Source organism: Ranitomeya imitator, chromosome 2 (genome assembly GCF_032444005.1).
Source record: "Ranitomeya imitator isolate aRanImi1 chromosome 2, aRanImi1.pri, whole genome shotgun sequence".
Classification (NCBI taxonomy): Eukaryota; Metazoa; Chordata; class Amphibia; order Anura; family Dendrobatidae; genus Ranitomeya; species Ranitomeya imitator.
The window spans coordinates 763,137,383-763,160,899 of record NC_091283.1 but is presented as its reverse complement, the minus strand read 5'-3'; the positions used below and the strand labels follow the sequence as shown (position 1 = coordinate 763,160,899).

Sequence of the window (23,517 nt, the reverse complement as noted above, 5' to 3'; positions counted from 1 at the left end):
TTTTGCAATTTTACCACACTTGGAATTTTTTTCCCATTTTCTAGTACACGACATGCTAAAACCAATGATGTCGTTCAAAAGAACAACTCGTTTTGCAAAACATAAGCCCTCACATGGCCATATTGACAAAAAAATAAAAAAAAGTTATGGCTCTGGGAAGGAGGGGAGCGAAAAACGAACACGGAAAAACAGAAAATCCCAAGGTCATGAAGCTGTTAAAGAAATCCCATGCTTACTATGCATCCAGAGACGCCCGTGGCTCACCCACGGAGACGGACATGCGGCACGTCTTTCCAGACCATAGCATGTCACTTTCTCTTGTGGAGATGCTAGTTTCCACAAGAGAAATTTTACCAATAGAATGTATTTGACGCACCCACAGGGCCGTGGGGTACTCAGTACTGGGTCCTGTGGTTCACAGGGGGATGTCACGGTGGCGACCCGATCCGTAGCCCTGGGCACCAACGTTAAAGGGAAAGGTCTTTAAAAGGGAATAAAGTTTATGTTTGTGACGCCACCTGTGGTGTTCGGTCAGTGGGGACCGACGCTGCTTTAAGGGGTCCACTGGGGTGATGTTATGGCAGCTAGATGGTATAACTTCCCACAGGTGAAGTGTTTCCCCAGGGCTCCCGTGGTGTAGGTGGAAGATGGTGAGGAGTGCAGTAAAGAATGAGGACACAAGGTTGCAGTCGCTTTACCTTGGTTTACTGAAGGCTTCAGCATCCACAGTCCAGAGCACCAGATCACAGGGCAGGCAGGGTCTGGCCGGCTTGAAGGTTAGTTAGGAGTCCCCTTACCCAGGTGGAAATCAAAAGCCTTCCTCTAGCGCCGTGGTGGTATAGAAAAAAAAAATATATATATATATTTTAGGATCAAAGGCTCCCCCTGGTAGCCTGGAGTGTGAATGTGTTGCATGTTTGTTGTACCTGGTTGCAGTGATCCCTTCTTGCCTTCATGCATAACATCACTCTCCCCGTGAGGAAGGCAATGCTACTGTGACGACCAGGACCCTGGGGTGCCACACGGTGAATCCACACAGTTCAGTGAACACATGCTGATTCACCCATGTTCAACAGACGGCAGCACTTTGGACGCAGCGAACATGCACTGCGTCCAAAGTGCTGCCACTTCCGGATCGTGTGCACTCGGCCTTCAAATGAAGCAGAGATGAGAAAGCTGACCCCATGCCCACAAAGGGTTCTTTGTGCACAAAGTCCATAGACAGTAAGCAGCCTATCACAGGAGGGCAGGAGGAAGTGCAACAGGACTAAATGTAGTTCAGCAATGTTAATCTGTGATACATCCTTCACAGTTAGTAAACAGCATGCACTTTGAAAAGTGGTATCTTTGAATTCTGTGTTTCAGCCTCTATCTCCTGCTGTCTTCAGATTAGATAAGAAATCCCTGCTTACAGACTCCCTTTAAGGGTACTGTCACACAGTGGCATTTTGATCGCTACGACGGCACAATCCGTGACGCTCCAGCATCATAACAATATCGCTCCAGCGTCGTAGACTGCTGTCACACTTTGCAATGTACGACGCTGGAGCGATAATTTCATGACGTATGTGCGATGTAGAAGCCGTTGGTTACTATGCGCACATCGTATACAATATCGTGCACACCTTTGTTACACCATGCGATCATGCCGCCACAGCGGGACACTAGATGACGAAAGAAAGTTTCAAACGATCTGCTACGACGTACGATTCTCAGCGGGGTCCCTGATCGCAGGAGCGTGTCAGACACAGCGAGATCGCTGGAACGTCACGGATATATCGCTGGAACGTCACGAATCGTGCCGTCGTAGCGATCAAAATGCCACTGTGTGACGGTACCCTAAGTCAAGTTCACAAATCGTGGCAACAAAATGGACAAGAACTGCATCAGCATGCAGTTTTACCACAGACTATTTGTATATCACGCATCCAGTTTAAGGGCCAAGCATTATTTAGAGAGTTGGGGGCCTACAAGGGGAATACACCTGTTCCCTTGTGGGCCTGCCTTAGACACATTTATTATTATTTAATTGCCTTCAAACCATGGTAACTCGTAGGATGAACGATCTGTAGGAAGTTCCATCTTTTGCCAGCCTAGATAGGTCCAGCAAGGTCTTCTCCGCTGTTATCTTGGATTTTATCAAGCCATTGGGTCGTTGGTCTTCCTCGTCACCTTGTTCCTTCTATTCTTCCAAGGAGGATGTCCTTCTCCAGTAATTGTTCTCTTCTTGACCCATTTGAGGAGACTAATAAAGACTAATAGTCTTAAATATACCCAAGAGTTCGAGGGTCAAGCTGCAGACTTTTCATTGGGCACACAAGCCTTGAGTTACACCACTGGCTGTTGCCCTGCTGTACGAGGACATCTCATTGGTCTGTCCTTTTTACACCAGGTGACAATGCTGGATATGCACAGATAACTATCAATTGTTTCTGAATCTTGATGGTAAAAAGATGTCCACATTTACAGAAGTTTGGCATCCTCTCCCACTGATATTTGCATGGGTACTGTGGAAAGACATTTGACTAAGCTACGGAAACGCACAGCCAAACATTTCTATGTAAGAATGAAGTGTTCAGCAGACCAGGCTGATCTTATCAGAGACACAAATAACTTTTCCACGAGAACATTCTTCTAGCTAATCAGAGAATTTTTTTTTCGGTATACAGGAACAAACCCAAACTTCTGAGAAATGCTATGACAGCTTGGAAATTATTACAATCTGGGAAAACCATCTTCAAAGTCCTACATTATATTTACTGCTAAGGTCATGAAATGATAGGGAACCTAGTTCTCATGTACAACACACTACAGAAGGGGATCCAAAAAAGCAGAGCGTGCATTTATTTAACAGTTTGCAGCATTCCATGAGGAAGTTCCAACTGAAAAACATCCCTCATATTTTTGACCTCCTTTTTGGTATCTATCTTTAGCTGGACACAATACTATGGCAGAATAATCCTTTCTGAGAGGATAAAGATCAATTCAATGGAATCCAAAACTTGCCTCATTCAAGTGTAAATGAAGCCATGGAATGTTAGGAAATAGAGGGCATCATTATGAAATTGATCATTTACATATTAAGTTATCAGGCTGTAACTATTCTGGTTAACACTGTTGTGAGGGAAGTCTTCTGCCTGAGCGAGCAAGGAGAGTATGAAGAGTCCGATGAAGGGGCCGGGGAATCACAGACAGGGAGGAAAAGACCCCGTGTACAGTCCAGCCCCTGTGCACCAAAATCTAAATTATCAGAAAACTTAAAATGGTGATAAAAGAACAAAGCGGATAGCTTCAAAAGGTATTAATTTAATCTGTATTTAGCACCATTACAGCCATGTCTTTACATTAGAATATTGTGCTGACAGGTTCTGTTTAAACAAGAAAGAACATGAATAAATAGTCAAGGCCCAGGGGAGAAGGTGCAATCCTCTTATGTTCTGTAATCAGCCACTTCTAGCATCAAACAGCAATAAAACATCTATGTAAATAAAAGGTCAGCAATTTACACTAGTAGATTCAAGGAATAAGGACTTTATACATGAAAGGTTTCGGGGTGAGCACAAACTGGTTTCACATTGTTAGGACCATAACTTAGTAGCTATTGTTTCCTTTCCTGTTTGTCTCCCTGTTCTGAACATTGAAACTTTTACTGTTTACACAGTGACTCAGGGCAACACAGAACTGATAATGGCCTGATAGAAACCTGCATGACACCCGGTCCATTACACTGCACGATTACCGGGTACCAGTGTTCCTAGGAATGCTCATTTGGTTGAAATTAGCTTTTGGGTTGCTTAAAAAAATAAAAATAAAAAAAAAAATCATGGTTTGATGCAAACAGGACCTGCACGGCCGAGAACAATGGCAGCCTGGGCTGTGCACCATCTACTACAGATCATTCAGTAGGAGTCTCAAGCCAGGTCAGCCTGTACAGACAGGCTATGAAATGACCACAGATCGACAAACATATCGCCGGTCAACACGTGTTTAACTTTGTGATTAGGGCGGTTTAAATGGACCCTTATAGAAGTTTTATTGGACACCAGTCTGTTTTCTCATACACTTTGCTAATTATTTTTAAATAACCTATTTATTTTTAGTTATCACAAAGATCAGTACAAAACAGAACATTTAAATATTTAATAAAATGTTCTATAGTAAGAAAATAAGTTTTGCAAGGATAAGTTGAGTTAAAAAAAAAATGATTGTGACAATTCAGGATTAGTGCAGATGAGGACTGGACCTTCAAGAGCAACAATATATTTAAAAAAATTACCGTATTAACTACACCAGTAGAAAACAATACTTTTGTTTATACAACCCTTGGCAAAAATTATGGAATCAGCGGCCTTGGAGGATGTTCATTCAGTTGTTTTATTTTGTAGAACAAAAAAAAAAAAAAGCAGATCACAGACATGGCACAAAACTAAAGTAATTTCATATGGCACCTTTCTGGCTTTAAGAAACACTAAAAGAAATCAAGAACAAAAAAACAAAAACAAAACAAAACAAAAAGATGTGGTAGTCAGTAATGCTGAATCAACTACTGAATAGCTGCAGCGGTCACCTCTGCTGTATTTATCACATCACAATTACAATTTTTGTCAAAAAAGATGGGATCAGCAGGGGAGGGGTGTTGCTGGAACGTGAGTAATAGCAGCACATTAAGGCTGCCATCACACGTTCAGTATTTGGTCAGTATTTTACATCAGTATTTGTAGCCAAAACCAGGAGTGGGTGATAAATGCAGAAGTGGTGCATATGTTTCTATTATACTTTTCCTCTGATTGTTCCACTCCTGGTTTTGGCTACAAATACTGATGTAAAATACTGACCAAATACTGATAGTGTGACGGCAGCCTTATTTTGCGTCTTTACAACTTTTTGGACCTGCTTGACATGGGATGTGGACAACGAAACGGGGATGGAGAAAAGAGTTTAGCCTAAATTGCGATCCTGTGTGCCAATCTTTGGCATAACTAAGCTGACCAAAGAAAGTCAACTAATAGACAGTATAAACTTAAAGTACTAAAGATGCACCACATTTACTAAACAGACAGAACCACTATGATAAATCTGGCGCATTTTGAGACAGTGTAACCCCAGTCTGTAAGTCAGTGTTAGTTAATCAGTCCCAATATGTACCGTACTAGGATGTCCGATCCCAAAACAGGATGGGTTTACCATTACACATATGTTGGGGATACCAGAAAGCAGCCTAATATAGGGATAAGCAGTTAAGGGAATAAAAACAAATGTGACTGTGCAATAAGAAACTGCAAAAAAAAGTATTTTGTTTTTGTTTTTTTGTTTTGTAACAATTGAAGATAATGGGCACCATATTTAGTTGTCCTGTACATTTAGTCGCATAGGTCCTTTGGAGCCAGAGCGAGCTTGTTTTCATATTTCCAAAAGTGTGAAAGGTAAGTAACCATCCGTTTCAGTAGCTTCCTAGCTTGTCGCCTCTCCCTGCTCAATGCATTGCGAGATGCAGCGTCGACTACTCGTGCCACAGCGGGACACGAGCGACTAATAATGTAAGAATTTTACGCTACTAACTGAAGGTTAATAGATTTTATCTCCACTTTTTTACTTTTTTATGGATCATGCATTAAACAAACTGCATTGTTCTCTTCCCCATGTCTTTCCACATACACGGACAAGAGTATATGGGACTGTATAAAGTAACGGGGGGCAGTGCAAGACAAGTTCAATTAAATAGTGACATTACCAAAGGAAAAGGAGAAGCTATAAGCAGATATTAGTGACTGGTTTCTAGTAATGATACATGTTTACGGCGAGGATCTGACAAGCAGATGCGATTTCTCCGGGAGGAGAAGTCTGGATGTACAGAGCAACATTGTGCAACACAAATGGAAGCAAACCACACAAAGCCAGCAGAGAGAGTGATGTGTATTCAGGAGAAAAAGTAACAAGAAGAATATTCTGGTATTTTCACAAATACTTGTATGACGCATTGAGAGTGCTACCACCTGTATAAAATATATATATATATATATATATATATATATATATATATATATATATATATATATATATATATATATAAATATGTTATATCAGTGTCTCGAATAGCCCCGCTCTCTGAAAATGCTTGCAGAGGGCAGTTTGCCATAATCCAGTATATTATTATTATTACTATTTATTTATATAGCACCATTAGTTCTATGGTGCTGTACATGAGAAGGGGTTACATCAAAATACAAATACCGTATATAAAAAAGGCTGTTCTTTACACATGGATTCATATGATGTTGCATTCTCACCCCTTCCTACGTAAGGGTGCAAAGTGGGGCTACTGACTTCCATAGGTGAGTGTCAAATGAACATGGCCATTCATGGGGCCAAACATGCAAAAAAAATAATAACGATTGCTACAAGTCATTTACACAATTATTGTTCAGACTGCATAGGTGTAGAAATATTAAACTGGTGCAAGAGAAAAGAATATGAGTCCGCCATCAGATTCTAGGTCTTCATGTGCAACTCCTCCACTTTATCCTTAACGCAGTTAATATGAATCTCTCCCCCCATTATCTTCACAGGTTGCTCCAAAGTCTAAAAGACTGGAATGAAATTGTACAGGGTATCTAAGAGATAAGAGCACCACAGAAGGAGATACTCAAGCACATCCATTATTGCTGTCCAATAAACATCTATGGACAGCATGGTGGCTCAGTGGTTAGCACAGCAGTACTGGGGTCATGGGTTCTAATCCCACCAAGGACAACATCTGCAAAGAGTTTGTATGTTCTCCCTGTGTTTGTGTGAGTTTCCTCCGGGTTCTCCGGTTTCCTCCCACACTCAAGACATACTCATAGGGAATTCAGATTGTGAGCCCTAATGGGGACAGTGATGCTTACGACTGTAAATTGCTGCGGAAATGGATGGTGCTATAAAGTGAGTAAAACGAAAAACTGATGGTGCTTGGCTTAGAACTACACTCTGATCTTACAGCTCTGTAGGATAAATACTTTGCATTTAATTTGGAATGTGACCACAATAAGAACCAGTTCTAATAGCCAGAGGTGATAGCGGACATTTGATATCCACATTTTTGCAGTTTTTCTGCACGACAATACACTTTACTTGCACATGATAAGCCCTGGCCTGTCTAATATTGAGATTTACACTTCAGCCCTTGTGAAACCAATGAGCTCACTTGGATCTCTGCCAAGCCATAGTCCTAAATTCAAGATTACAGTGAAGTCATATATAAAACTGATCAGAGATTTTTGTCTTTAGAAGCAATGCCAAATTCAAAATATCTATCTATATAATCGTCTAAGGGGTGCTTCCGTCTGTTTGTCTGTCTGTAACGGAAATCCTTCGTCGCTGATTGGTTGTGGCCAGCAGGCCGTGACCAATCAGCGACAGACTTAGTCCAGCCGCAATTTGGCACCTCCCTACTTCCGTCTGGTCAGTGTCCCCTCCAGTCAGCGTTAGTGTGCTGCCCCATCCCGGACCAACTTTTCACAAAACTAAAAAGATATGTTAAAAATAATGAATCATGCTATTCTCACCTTTCGTCGCCTCCGCAGCTTTCCTGCTCCTCCTGATGGGAACAGCAGCTTCCTTTCCCAGAGATGCACTGCGAAATTACCCAGATGACTTAGTGGTCTCGCGAGACCACTACGTCATCTGGGTAATTTCGCAATGCATCACTGGGAACGAAAGCAGCCAGCCGCATCGCGAGGAGCGGGAAAGCTCCGGTGGACGACTGAAGGTGAGTATATAACTATTTTTTCTTTTAATTCATTTTTGCACAGGGATATGGTGCCCACACTGCTATACACTACGTGGCTGAGCTATACACTACGTGGTTGCGCTATATACTACGTGGCTGCGCTATATACTACGTGGCTGTGCTATATACTACGTGGCCGCCCACAACCAATCAGCGATATTGCCGCGGGATTTAGACACCGCTTCAGGGATTGGTCGCGGTTAGCCGCGCACGACTAATCAGCGAAACGCAGTCTGGCTGCGAATTGATGCGGGATTTCAACCACGCTTCACTGATCGGCCGCGACAAATCAGCGATATTGGCACAGAATTTAACCCCCACTTACAGCGCGACATACATACATATTCTAGAATACCCGATGCGTTAGAATCGGGCCACCATCTAGTATTTTCTATAAGATCTATAGTTCTATAAGAGAACCACAAAGGAATTCACATACTTACAGAAACCATAATTCCCCTGACACCATTACTGCTAACAGCACTGATGGTTCCTCTGCTTGGGACATTCATGTGTACAGGCGTTTCTAAATTAGTAGCCTCAGCTCCCATGATGAATATTTGGTGTGGGGTTTTTTTTCCCGTTGCTTATTTTGTGCACACAAAAAAAAAAAAAAAAAAAAAAAAAAAAAAATGCAGCTTATTACAGTTTCATTAAAGTAGAGAGGTTTATATAAATTTCATGGCCACTGTGCTTTTCTTATGCTATGTAAAATAACCACAGTGTGTTGATTTCCCTTGTGATTAACATGCAGTTTATAAATACATTTCCCCATAAACTTAAATGACTCAAAATCCACAGATAAAGCAGCATGCAAATTTTTAGTGCATTTCCATTCGGAACTGCAAAAACACCCCGCATGTAACACATACATGACATTACCAATAAAGTTTTATATTAAGTAACAGAAAGTATCCAAAACAAAGCAGTGTAAGGCTAGTTTCACACTAGCGTTTTGGAGGAGCTGCGGAGGGCTGCGGACTTCCTCAGTGAAGCCCCGCCCTCGGCCGCTAGCTCCGCCTACTTCTGCATGTGGCCTGCGTACCTATCTTTAACATTAGGTACTCAGGTTGTGCCGCTGTATGCGGATGCTTCCGCATGCGTCGTTTTGACGATGCTGAAAAAAAAAAAAATTGCTACAAGCTGCGTCTTACGCTGGTCGCCGCATCGTCTGCAGCCCTCCGCAGCTCCTCAAAACGCTAATGTGAAACCGGCCTAAGGCCACGTTCACACAATCAGTATTTTACATCAGTATTTGTAAGCCAAAACCAGGAGTTATGTGCAGGTTTCTATACTTCTCCCATTCCTGGTTTTGACTAAAGGTACCTTCACACTGAGCAACTTTAGAACGATAACGATAGCGATCCGTGACGTTGCAGCGTCCTAGATAGCGATATCGTTGTGTTTGACACGCAGCAGCGATCAGGATCCTGCTGTGAGATCGCTGGTCGGAGCTAGAAGGCCAAAACTTTATTTCGTCGCTGGATCACCCGCTGACATCGCTGAATCGGCGTGTGTGACGCCGATCCAGTGATGTCTTCATTTGTAACCAGGGTAAACATCGGGTTACTAAGCACAGGGCCGCGCTTAGTAACCCGATATTTACCCTGGTTACCATTGTAAATGTAAAAAAACAAAACCACACACTACATACTTACATTCCGGTGTCTGTCGCGTCCCCTGGCGTCAGCTTCCCTGCACTGTGTCAGCGCCGGCCGGCCGTAAAGCAGAGCACAGCGGTGACGTCACCACTCTGCTTTACGGCCGGCGCTTACACAGTGCAGGGAAGCTGACGCCGGGGGACGCGACAGACACCGGAATGTAAGTATGTAGTGTGTGTTTTTTTTTCATTTACAATGGTAACCAGGGTAAACATCGGGTTACTAAGCGTGGCCCTGCGCTTAGTAACCCGATGTTTACCCTGGTTACCCGGGGACTTCGGCATCGTTGGTCGCTGGAGAGCTATCTGTGTGACAGCTCTCCAGCGACCACACAAAGACTAAACAGCGACGCTGCAGCGATCGGCATCCTTGTCTATATCGCTGCAGCGTCGCTTAATGTGACGGTACTTTTACAAATACTAACTGTGTGATTGTGGCCTTGGTTAAAACATGATAAAAAACAAACAAATAAACAAACATGCAGCTGGAAAAAAATAAACACAAAAAAAAAACTCAAGTAATCTAATTAGTTAATGAGTGCAGAAAATCTTCAGCATCAAAAATGTACCAAGTGCTCATGAAATTTAGAACACACACACACACACGTTTCAATAATTATGATCTGAAAGATTCTAGATACTTCTCATAATTTAAGGCTACACTCACACATGCATTGTACAGATACGTCTCCTATCTGTTTTAAAGCAGGCAGCACACAACCCATAGGAGGTTTATTGATCCATACAAACAACTGTTTGTAAAAGACGGATCTGTGTGTGCGACTGAGAATGTCTTATTCTCATCCATTTAAGTCTATGGGGATCCGTTAAAGGGAACCAGTCACTTGTAAAAAAAAAAAAAAAAAAAAAAAAAAAACTCAACCTGTATATATTGGGTTAACCTGCAGGTTAATAGTTTCCTGAACTTGACCAGCGCCGGCACTGAAAGGCCCATTGTCAGTAGGAAATGAACTTTATTCCTCCCGGCAGCATATGGCCTTCAGTTGCAGGAGTGGCGCAGGTGCGGGTTCAGTCACCACTCAGTGTATACCCCCTGCATTGACTGGTAGCTTGCTCATCATTGGGGACGGCTGTCAGTCAGTGCCGACAGACCACTGCCGCCACTCTCTATACGCAGAGCAGAGACTGAAATTTAATCTACGCCACCCCGATGACTAAAAGACCGAGTCAGCCGGTTGGGGGGGGGGGTTGGATAAAGTTCATTTCCTCCCGGCAGTGGGCTCTAAGTGCAGGTGCTGGACACTTTTATCCTGCAGATTAACCCTTTATCTGCTAGTGTTTTTTTTTTTTCACGTGACAGGTTACTGATAAACAGTAGTAAAAACTGAAGCAGGTAGATTCTGCTGCCCAGCTTAAAATGGTGAAATGTTGAAGTGGTGATGATGTCAGATTATCGGGCGTAGGAGAAATGCATTTATTTCATTTATGATACCACATAAAGTCCATACAGTTCCCTTTAGCTACTCTGAGGTCCTGTTTACGGGAGAAAATATGGATCCTATACAAGCCCAATTTCACCCATTTATGTGTCCATATTATGGCCATATACAATTTGCCTCTTGAGTGGAAGAAAACTTGAACTCTATTGCGCCGCCTGTTGGAAGAAGAAGAGATTGGCGCTAGAGTTCAAGTGAGTCCTGTACCTCTCTGAAGAGGAAAGTTGCATATTAAATTTCCCAGAAGAACATTGCACAGCAAATAAGCCTCCTTATATTGGCATGCCAGAGTCAGTATGTCACTCCCCACAAGGAGAAACGTTACCCTTTAGACCTCATATTATGGCCAAAGCTTCTAGTTTGACTCTAGGTGTAGTCACAAGAACAGCTTAGGCTTCTTTCACACTTGCGTCGGTACGGGGCCGTCACAAAGTGTCGGCGCAACGTACCGACGGACATTGGTGATTTTCTGCATAACGTGGGTAGCAGACGCAGTGTTTCAACGTGTCCGCTGCCCATAGTAAACTAACATGGAGGAGGGGGTGGAGTTACGGCCGGGCATGCGCAGTTTAAAATGCAGGACACGATGTACGAAAAAAACGTTCCCTTGAACGTTTATACGCTGCGACGGTCCGCCAAATACCGACACATCCAGTGCACGACGGACGCGACGTGTGTCGCGATCCGTCGACAATACAAGTTTATGGGGGAAAAAAAACGCATCCTGCGGGCACATTTGCAGGATGCGTTTTTTTCCCCAAAACGACGCATTGTGACGGATCTAAAAAGACAGAAGTGTGAAAGTAGCCTTATTGTAGACTGGATTTTAGCAGAGTGATCGCTGCAATATTTCACAAGTGTCAACTGAAGATTCTCACTTGTCCCATGAAAGTTCTGTTGCAATGAGATGGTTATCATAACACAGCAAATATACACTTTATTGAAATATCTTTGCATCTCAGCTTAAATACAGCGGTATTGTAATAGTCACATCTTATCCACATGAACATTCACACGACCATACTGTCCAGGATTAGAAATAATACAATTAACGGTAAGTTCACATTGTTCAGCTGCGTTTTACAGTACCAGCTCTGTGAAATTTCAGAAATCTCATGCACACACCTTGGGTTTTTCTCATAAATATTTTGCATGTTTTTTTGCACAATATAGCATGTCACAATGTTTTTTTCAGAGTTTTTTTCCCCCATTGACATGAATGGGTGGTGAAAATACGCTGAAAACCAGCAGCAAAAAATGCAGGTATCAGATTTTGCTGCATTTTTTTGTGCCAAAACCTGATTCTGTAGAACAGGACTTTGTGTTGCACTCAACTTTATCAGCAAGCACAAGAGACAAATCTAGCATGTCAAAAAAAAAAAAAAAAAAAACCATGCAAGGAAAAAAACAAGCAAAACATGTTTTTTTCTCCTGCCGAGAGATCAGGTTTTGCTGCAGAAAAAAAAAAACGCCTAGTGTGAACTTACCCTAAAGCAGCCTGGAATATAACAGTCACTTTATGAAACGTCCCAATCCTGACAACTATGTGCAGTTTTGCTCATCGGCGAGTTGTCACCAAAACTCATTTTGGAAATGGTGTCACAACCTCTAATGATTTATCAGGGATTTGGAGTATTAATTCCAATAATCTATCCAGGAAAGGTGCTAATACCCCAATTATACTGGTGTGTCCGCGCCCTGTCGGTGCATTGTGTAAGCAGCCAGGTGTTTCCAGCAGAACAGTGGAGGCTTTCCTGTAGATTACAGTGTGACATTCTGAATAATGGCGCAATATTGCACATTTACCATCTTAATGACACTAATAGGATCACAAGTAATAGTATGGAGACATTAGCCCTCAGAACCAGCAGAGAGACAGAGACACAGCTGTTAGCAGACACTTACCCTAGAAATAGTTAGAGGCTGATCAAAGTCCTTTCCTCCCACCAGCCTGAATCCCCAAGGTGCTGGCCCTTCAATAGTAATGTGCTTGGTTGCCATTATAGGGAATATATGGGGAAGGGTCCCTTCTCTCAGTTCCTTCCAGGCACAAGCTGTTCCTGTACAGCAGGAGCTTTTCCTGATTACTGAGCCTCTAGCACACAGGGGTGTGGTGTCTGACAGCCAGGAACACCCATACAAAGGCTCAGACTCTGCAGAGAGAGTGGATGGATGGGACTCTCTTTGTTTTGGGATGGCCCCTTATCATCACCTCCCCTCTCTGACACTGCACTGTTTCCTTGTATGGAAGAGCAGGGATCCCAAACCAGGGAAAGTTTACACAACTCTGCATTCCTGCCCCCTCCCATATGGGATTAGTCAGGAGCCAGCGCTGCACCTTCAGCAGAGACCACTGCAGCCATAGCTCCTCCACAGGGGGGCCGCATCCAGATGTGTTACATTGGGAATACATTCTGCTTAATCTACAAACAGCTATGGTTAGGCCTCTTTCACACTTCAGTTATTTGGCGTCAGTCTAAAACCGCCATTTTCCTCAAATAACGGATCCGTCATTTTTTTTGACGGATCCGTTATTTTCCCATAGACTTGCATTAGTGACGGATTGTGACGGATGGTCGTCCGTTCCATCCGCCATGCGACGGATCCGTCGACATTTGGCGGACGTTTTCTGAAAATAGACGGACATTGGAACGTTTTTTGTCAACGCCGAAATGGCGGATCGCGACGGATCCGTCGCGTCCGCCATTCCATAGAATGGGCGCCTATGGGCGACGGATCCGCCGCAACCGTTTTTTCGGCGGATCCATCGCCCCAATCCGTTTTTTCAATTGCGCATGCTCCAAAAAGTAGATACTTCTCCCAGACAACCCCCAAGTAACGGATCCGTCAAAAAAAACGGATCCGTTAGAACCGTTTTCGCAACAATTGTGACGGATCCGTCAATCCGTCACTATGTCGGTAGTGACTGACGCCAAAAGACTGAAGTGTGAAAGAGGCCTTAGGCGACGTGCACATGTTCAGTATTTGATCAGTGTTTTACCTCAGTATTAGTAAGCCAAAACCAAGAGTGGAACAATCAGAGGAAAAGTATTTTGCATTTATCACCCATTCCTGGTTTTGGCTTACAAATACTGAGGTAAAATACTGACCAAATACTGAACGTGTGACTGTAGCCTAAAGGTACCTTCACACATATCGATTTCGTTAACGATATCGTGGCATTTTGTGACGCAGCAACGATATCGTTAACGAAATCGTTATGCGTGACAGCAACCAACGATCAGGCCCCTGCTGGGAGATCGTTGGTCGCTGGGAATGATCAGGACCTTTTTTTTGGTCGCTGATCACCCGCTGTCATCGCTGGATCGGCGTGTGTGACGCCGATCCAGCGATGTGTTCACTAGTAACCAGGGTAAATATCGGGTTACTAAGAACAGGGCCGCGCTTAGTAACCCGATGTTTACCCTGGTTACCATTGTAAAAGTAAAAAAAAAACAAACAGTACATACTTACATTCCGGTGTCTGTCACGTCCCCTGGCGTCAGCTTCCCGCACTGACTGTGTCAGCGCCGGCCGGCCGTAAAGCAGAGCACAGCGGTGACGTCACCGCTGTGCTGTTTTACGGCCGGCCGGCGCTTACATAGTGCAGGGAAGCTGACGCCGGGGGACGTGACAGACACCGGAATGTAAGTATGTAGTGTTTGTTTTTTTTTAACTTTTACAATGGTAACCAGGGTAAACATCGGGTTACTAAGCGCGGCCCTGCGCTTAGTAACCCGATGTTTACCCTGGTTACCCGGGGACTTCGGCATCGTTGGTCGCTGGAGAGCTGTCTGTGTGACAGCTCTCCAGCGACCACACAACGACCTAAACAGCGACGCTGCAGCGATCGGCATCGTTGTCTATATCGCTGCAGCGTCGCTAAATGTGACGGGACCTTTAGGTTATGTGCACGCGATGCGGATTTGCTGCGGATCCGCAGCGGATTTTTCTATGCAGAAACGCTGCAGATCCGCACTGTGATGTACAGTATAATGTTATTCAATGGCAAAAAAAAAAGATGTGCGGATTTCAAAGAAGCGCATGTCACTTCTTTTGTGCGGATCTGCAGCGTTTCTGCACCCCTCCATGTTAAAATTCCGCAGTGGGAAAAAACGCTGAAAATCTGCACAAAATCCGCATCAATTCCGCGCAAAATCCACATAAAAACCCGCGGTAAATCCACGGCCGCAGATTCTGCCAGGAGATGCGGATTTTGTGCAGAAAATTCTGCACCTCTTTTCCTACGTGTGCACATACCCTAAGAGTAAAAATGGAGGCCAAATACATGATCCCCTTAAGCTCTAGTTATTCTGACTCATGGATATGTAGAACGTAGTGGTGTCTGGATAGACCTTTCTTTTTAGGCGCTTCCGTATTCACCTGTACTCACGTTCATACCGATTAATCAGACAGCTTAACTCAGCCACGATCTCATGTAAGAAGACTCCAGGAAAAGAGGGTTGCTTTAACTGAAATTCTTGTATTATGATGAAAGTAGCAGGTAAAAAGGAATATTCAACAGAGGACATGTAGTAGGATGCATACAGATGGAGGAATGATGACAAAATGGAGAATAAGGGCGAGAACAAACATACATCACAGGACTACAGTGAGAGAGTTGGGCCAAAATACAGGGAAAGGCAAACTTCTGCCTAGAAAGAAGGATAGAGCACAAGCAATGCAAACATTGAATGATTTCCTAAGTCGTGAGACATGACACTAGTTTGAAGTCACAATAATTTCTGGAGTTGAATAGCAAAATATTAAATACAGCGTTATCAAATTTGTCTTCGTAAGACCAGGATGTCACCTATAAAGCCACGGTCAGTATTTGGTCAGCATTTTACCTCAGTATTTGTAAGACAAAGCCAGGAGTGGAACTATCAGGAAAAATTTTTTTAATAGAAACACATCACCACTTCTGTATTTATCACCCACTCCTGGTTTTAGCTTATAAATACTGAGGTAAAATACTGACCAAATACAGAACGTGTGAACGTGGCATAAGGCCGGCGTCACACTCAGCGTAGGGAAATACGGTCCGTATTTTGCATGCGTTGTACGCAGAAATGTTCCCAAAATAGTGATCTGTATGTCATCCGTAGGCAGGGTGTGTCAGCGTATTTTGCGCATGTAAACCTCCGTATGTAATCCGTATGGCATCCGTACAGCGAGATTTTCTCGCCGGCTTGCAAAACGGACATACAATGGATCCATGGGCTCAAATATTCATGAAAACATATATACAGTCTATATATATATATATATATGTCAGTGAGACACATATATATACATATTTATATTTAATACAGCGCTAGCTAGCTTAAAAGCCAGTAATTCAATTGCCGGCTTTTGCTATCTCCTTCCCAAACCCGACAGGATATGAGACATGGTTTACATACAGTAAACCATTTCATATCCCTTATTTTTGTACATATTCCTCACTAATAATGTTCCAAGTGTCTGTGTGTAAAATTTGGGGGCCCTATTAAAATAAAGGGTTAAATCACAGAAAAAATTGGCATGGGCTCCTGCGCAATTTTCTCCGCCACAGTGGGAAAGCCAGTGACTGAGGGCAGATATTAATAGCCTAGAGAGTGACCATGGTTATTTCCCCCCCCCCCCCCGGCTGAAAACATCTGCCCCCAGCCACCCCAGAAAAGGCATGTCTGGAAGATGCGCCAATTCTGGCACTTAGACACTCTCTTCCCACTCCCCTGTAGTGGTGGGATATGGGGTAATAAAGGGTTAATGTCACCTTGCTATTGTAAAGTGTCATTAAGCCAGGTTAATAATGGAGAGACGTCAATTATGACACCTATCCATTATTAATCCAATAGTATGAAATGGTTAATAAAACACACACACACCTTATGAAAAAAGTATTTTATTGAAATAAATACACAGGGTGTTGGAGTAGTTTATTATACTCTCAATCCAATTGAAGACCCTTGTCACCTGAAACAAAGTGAAAATAAAAAATCAACAATATACCATACCTTCCGTTGTTCAGTCTTGTCCCACGCTGTAAATCCATCTGAAGGGCTTAAATAATTTTACAAGCAGGAGCCTGCTAATGCAGCCACCCCTGCCTGTAAAATCTGGGGAATGAATGGAAAGGAAGGGAACGTAGCTACCTAGACTTGCGGTGCTGCGCCCCCTGCTGGCATAACCTCAGATGAACTCGAGCGTGGGAAAACTCCGCTCATATGACCAAAAACTGGTCCCGCCAAATTCAGGTGACAGGTTCCCTTTAAGCCCACCATACACAATAGAAAGCTGTAAGCTGAACATTCAGCTAGCAGCTATCTCTCCCAAGTGCCCAATCACACAGGAAAACTCGCCAGCATTCTTGTGTTTCCTTGGAGACAATAAAAGAATTGAAATCGAACATGCCGGCTCATTCTTGACTCCATCATCCTCTGTTAATAGAGTCAGGAAGCCTCAATATACAGTAGACTGTTGGTCAAGCCCGCCGATATCAGTGGTTTCGATATACATTAATCTAATGTGTATGTGCAAAATCAACTATATTAAGACCAATATTACCAATAATGTCACATACATGGAACAGACAATACCACCATACTGACCACATATTATCACCACCACATAGTATCTGAATATAACCACCATCCCTTTACTGAACAAAATCCTCTATACCAAGACCATTATTCCTAATAACACCACATACAAGGAACAAATAACACCTCAACCTCATATTGCCAGCATATTCAGTGGAATAGCACCATATTGATCAAAGCCACTGTACTAACACTATTATTATCACAAGGCTCCTGAAGAAACTTGGTTTAGGCAAAACAGCTGTCGCTTACTTACCTCTTTATTTCTCCTCTCCTCATGTGACGCCCACAATAAACTGCTCTATTTTCACGTATCAGTGGTGAGTGCCGCTCTCATTTAGTATTTCATGCTGTTTTTGCTCACAATTTTGTACTGCTTTATCTCCATCTGAGCACCACTATATCTAGCCATCAGCTAGTTATGTGTGTCTAAATGCATTCCTGGAGGGAGCGTTAGAAGTGCCAGTTTTTCTGTCTTTCAATTACTATACATATTGAGGCTCTGTTGCTAATGTTGACTCCTCAAGGCCTAGATATATCTTCTGTTACTCTTAGAGATATGTGCCGGGGGAAAAAGAATTTTAAAAGCCAAAACCCACATGCATCTTTCAAGGTGCCTCATTTGCTTCTTTTCTGTACTTTCTGAGTCATATATTGCTTTTGTGCTAAACCCGAACGGGAAACTATCAGCAGGTTTTTGCTACTTCATCTAAGACCAGCCTGATGTAGGAAAAGAGACCCTTAATCCAACGATGTATCACGTAGTTTACTGGGTGCTGTGGTTCTGATACAATCACAGTTTTTAGATTTAGAAATGCAGCTGAGGTGAGAAAGCTAACCCTGCCCACACCAGGATCTCTTTGCACATTGTCAATAGAAAGTGAGCTGCTGATCACATAAGGGGGTGGAGTCAGACTAGCATACAAGCACTGCAGTATCTGCTGTGGTCCAGGCAATGATAATCACCAGGTGATAAAATCTTCAGCGTAAGTGAACAGTGCACAGCATGACATGACACATGGTTGAATTCTGTGTTTTAACCTCTACCTCTTGCTTTCCTCAGGTTATATAGAAAAAAAAATTGCTGACAGATTCCTTTTAAAAACCCTACTTGCAAAGCTGCAAGAAAATGACCTATATGTTAGATAGGACACTAGGCTCCTGCTTCCTATTCTTTTAGAATAGTGTTCCCCAAACTCCAGTCCTCATAACCCCCAACACATCATGTTTTCAAGCTTTCCTTAGTATGTAAAATACAGTGGCCCATTTTCATCACTGTTTGAATTAGATTTTCATCAGTGTTTGGTCAGTTTATCACTTTTTTTCATAAGTATTTCATCAATGATTTTCTCATTATATTTGCCAAAAGAAAGAAAAACTGCAAAGCATCTCCTATACATTACAATATTGAAAACTGACAGTGCAAAGATTGCACATGGATGGCATTTTGGGTTGTCAGTGGACAAGTGAACAGAACCATAGACTATAATGGGTATGTGTTCTATCCGTGAAAAATACTGATCTTCAAAATCGATGTGTGAATGAGGCTTTAGCTGTATTGAAGTATATAATGACCATGTATTGGATTATAGCAAAGCTCATTATAAAGGGAGGGGAAGAGGTGAGCTGTGACATTAATTATTGTGTATGGTGGACGTTGTGTTATCTACTGTATATCAAGGTGTAACCGTTCATTGTAAACCTGTCTGTGATGACTATGAGACATCTGAAAAGTATCCTGTAAAAGACAGGAAGTTTGAGTCTAAAGATAAGTGTCCGGTAAAATTGCAAGATTTCTCTTGAGTTTTTTAAAATACAGATTGTGACATGGAAAATTGAAAGAGAGTCATGCACTGACCGTCATGTGGATCTCCTGACTCGAATTTGGCAGCATCATATATCATGAGAACCAACGAACAAGGCAATGGATCAATTAAATAGTATCAGAAAGAATATAAATTCGTTCAAAATATGACTGTGCAGAAAATCCATACCAGATAGGGGTTGATAGTTAATCAATACAAAATTTATTATTTAGAAAAATATAAATTCACACAGACAAAAATAAAGGCGTGAGTGAGCAATAACAGCTAAAACAGTCAGTGTACCTAGATGGTGTAAAGTGCATTGGTAGACAACACAAATATCCTGACGCAACACCTGCAGTATGCAATGCTTTACAATCATGAGTACAATAATCAGAGTGCCAGGGAGACTATGCTGAAAATTGAATGAATGGGCTTCATAGCTAAACACCCAGAATGATAAGTGACTAAAGCATTAATGCAACCCAGGGTAGCTGGTGATAAATTTCTACCGATCATGGCTATATACTAGTACCTTGGGACATGATGGCAAGAAAGTGCAGGCGTGCTGATAGGATAAGATGGAGCATGGATGCGCGTTTCACCGCCTTGGCTTTGTCAGGAGGCGTGGTCAAAAAAAGAGGGCTGGAATATTTATGTGGGAGTGAGAAGGACCCTTAGCGAATCGGCGCGCAAACCCATCATGATGTGTACATGTGGCACCCCAGGAGTTCGGGTACCACAGTAGTACTGCCTTCCTCTCGGGGAGGGTAGTGGCATGCCTGGAGACAAGAGGGATTCTTTTGACAGGTAATCTCTCACACAACATCTTCTGAATCCAGTCCAGGAGGGGGAGCTCAAAACCCGGTTTTGGGGCAGCTTCCCTGAATAAAGATCCTGGTCTGGAGGAGGAGTGAAGTCAGTTGAGTTGGGTTCAGTCTGGAGCAGATAGGAAAGGAGCAGAGGTGAGATTGAGGGCTCAAGGAGGCAACAATTAAGCCCCTAAGAGCCAGAGTGCAGAAACCGGGCACCGGGAGCCAGAGGTTGTGGATAGCTGTAAGGTCCACAGCAGAGCCGGAGGGCATAGTACTATAAGTATACTGCCCATACCATACCTGAGGCAAAGCAGGAGATAGAGCTTGGAGTCACCGTGTCAGAGACTCCCAAGAGTACAGCTCAAGCTGCCTGCAGTGCAGGTTCTGCCCCAGGACAGGAGAGAGAAAGGATTACTTTGCCAGCAAACCACAGGTAGCAAGGTACGAGAAACCCAGCGCATAGAGGAAGGCTCCCAACCTGACCTGCCAAGGGGACTTCCTTCTTGTTTCTGGGTTGGCTGGACTCCTTCTGTACCTGTTGCCGGTGCCCTGGACTGTGGCCTGCTACCAACAGTAAACCAGGTAAAGACGGCAACCCTGAGTCCTCTGTTATTTACCGGCAACACATCATCCCTGCCATATACCTTGGGAGCCTTGGGGACCCCGCTTCACCTGTGGGAAGCGTCACCATCCAGCCGCCATACCATCACCCCAGAGGACCCCTTTAAGCGGCGTCGGTACCTACTGACCGAGAACCACATGTGACGTCACGAAAATAGACTTTCCCCATACCCCTTTAATTGAGTCCCAGGGCCACGGACTGGGTCGCAGCCACATGACATCCCCTTTAAAAGCGACCGGACCCAGTACCGAGTATGTTATGAATAGGTAATTCAGAATCACAATGGACCTTGAAGTTCAGAGCACACAAAGTGACCTGACAATAACCAAAAAACATAGGACGAGCTCTGAGACGTGGGAACTCTGCTGACCGCAATCCCTAATCCTATCACACCACACTAGAGGTAGCCGTGGATTGCGCCTAACGCTCCCTATGCAACTCGGCACAGCCTGAGAAACTAGCGAGGCCTGAAGACAGAAAAATAAGCCTACCTTGCCTCAGAGAAATTCCCCAAAGGAAAAGGCAGCCCCCCACATATAATGACTGTGAGTAAGATGAAAACACAAACACAGAGATGAAATAGATTTAGCAAAGTGAGGCCCGACTTACTGAATAGACCGAGGATAGGAAAGATAGCTTTGCGGTCAACACAAAAACCTACAAACAACCACGCAGAGGGGCAAAAAGACCCTCCGCACCGACTAACGGAACGGAGGTGCTCCCTCTGCGTCTCAGAGCTTCCAGCAAGCAAGAAAAACCAAAATAGCAAGCTGGACAGAAAATATAGCAACAAAAAGTAACACAAGCAGAACTTAGCTTATGCTGAGCAGACAGGCCACAGGAACGATCCAGGAGGAAGCAAGACCAATACTAGAACATTGACTGGAGGCCAGGATCAAAGCACTAGGTGGAGTTAAATAGAGCAGCACCTAACGACTTAACCTCATCACCTGAGGAAGGAAACTCAGAAGCCGCAGTACCACTCGTGACCACAGGAGGGAGCTTGATCACAGAATTCACAACAGTACCCCCCCCTTGAGGAGGGGTCACCGAACCCTCACCAGAGCCCCCAGGCCGACCAGGATGAGCCATATGAAAGGCACGAACAAGATCGGCAGCATGGACATCAGAGGCAAAGACCCAGGAATTATCTTCCTGACCATAACCCTTCCACTTAACCAGATACTGGAGTTTCCGTCTCGAAACACGAGAATCCAAAATCTTCTCCACTATATACTCCAACTCCCCCTCCACCAAAACCGGGGCAGGAGGATCAACAGATGGAACCACAGGCGCCACGTATCTCCGCAACAATGACCTATGGAATACATTATGGATGGAAAAAGAATCTGGAAGGGTCAAACGAAAAGACACAGGATTAAGAACCTCAGAAATCCTATACGGACCAATGAAACGAGGCTTAAACTTAGGAGAGGAAACCTTCATAGGAATATAACGAGATGACAACCAAACCAAATCCCCAACACGAAGTCGGGGACCCACACAGCGTCTGCGATTAGCGAAACGTTGAGCCTTCTCCTGGGACAAGGTCAAATTGTCCACTACATGAGTCCAAATCCGCTGCAACCTGTCCACCACAGTATCCACACCAGGACAGTCCGAAGACTCAACCTGCCCTGAAGAGAAACGAGGATGGAACCCAGAATTGCAGAAAAACGGTGAAACCAAGGTAGCCGAGCTGGCCCGATTATTAAGAGCGAACTCAGCCAACGGCAAAAAGGACACCCAATCATCCTGATCAGCAGAAACAAAACATCTCAGATATGTTTCCAAGGTCTGATTGGTTCGTTCAGTCTGGCCATTTGTCTGAGGATGGAAAGCCGAGGAAAAAGACAAATCAATGCCCATCCTAGCAAAAAAGGCTCGCCAAAACCTCGAAACAAACTGGGAACCTCTGTCAGAAACGATGTTCTCTGGAATGCCATGTAAACGAACCACATGCTGGAAGAACAATGGCACCAAATCAGAGGAGGAAGGTAATTTAGACAAGGGTACCAAATGGATCATCTTAGAGAAGCGATCACAAACTACCCAAATGACCGACATTTTTTGAGAGACGGGGAGATCCGAAATAAAATCCATAGAGATATGTGTCCAAGGCCTCTTCGGGATCGGCAAGGGCAAAAGCAACCCACTGGCACGAGAACAGCAGGGCTTAGCCCGAGCACAAATCCCACAGGACTGCACAAAAGAACGCACATCCCGCGACAGAGACGGCCACCAAAAGGATCTAGCCACCAAATCTCTAGTACCAAAGATTCCAGGATGACCAGCCAACACCGAACAATGAACCTCAGAGATAACTTTATTCGTCCACCTATCAAGACCACCACGCGATGCTTAGCTCCTTCAAGCCAATGACGCCACTCCTCAAATGCCCACTTCATGGCCAGCAACTCTCGATTGCCAACATCATAATTTCGCTCAGCAGGCGAAAACTTCCTGGAAAAGAAGGCGCATGGCTTCATCACCGAGCAATCAGCACCTCTTTGCGACAAAACAGCCCCCGCTCCAATTTCAGAAGCATCAACCTCAACCTGGAACGGAAGCGAAACATCTGGTTGACACAACACAGGGGCAGAAGAAAAACTACGCTTTAACTGTTGAAAAGCTTCCACAGCAGCAGAAGACCAATTGACCACATCAGCACCCTTCTTGGTCAAATCGGTCAATGGTTTAGCAATACTAGAAAAATTACAGATGAAGCGACGATAAAAATTAGCAAAGCCAAGGAACTTTTGCAGACTCTTCAGAGATGTCGGCTGAGTCCAATCATAAATGG

At 43.8% G+C, this 23,517-nt stretch overlaps 1 protein-coding gene across 4 annotated transcripts in view; it reads right to left on the bottom strand.

Moving 5' to 3' along the window:
• Window positions 1-13,039, bottom strand: part of PDLIM1 (PDZ and LIM domain 1) — a 91,535-nt gene extending 78,496 nt beyond the window's left edge. Inside the window, exon 1 of one of the 4 annotated variants that reach the window (XM_069753397.1) lies at window positions 12,791-13,039. In XM_069753397.1, coding sequence (XP_069609498.1) covers window positions 12,791-12,886 — 96 coding nt within the window. In that variant the 5' untranslated portion in view covers window positions 12,887-13,039. The remainder of the gene's footprint in view (window positions 1-12,790) is intronic. The other 3 variants (XM_069753394.1, XM_069753395.1, XM_069753396.1) reach the window with 3 other exon arrangements.
• Window positions 13,040-23,517: the final 10,478 nt, after the last annotated feature.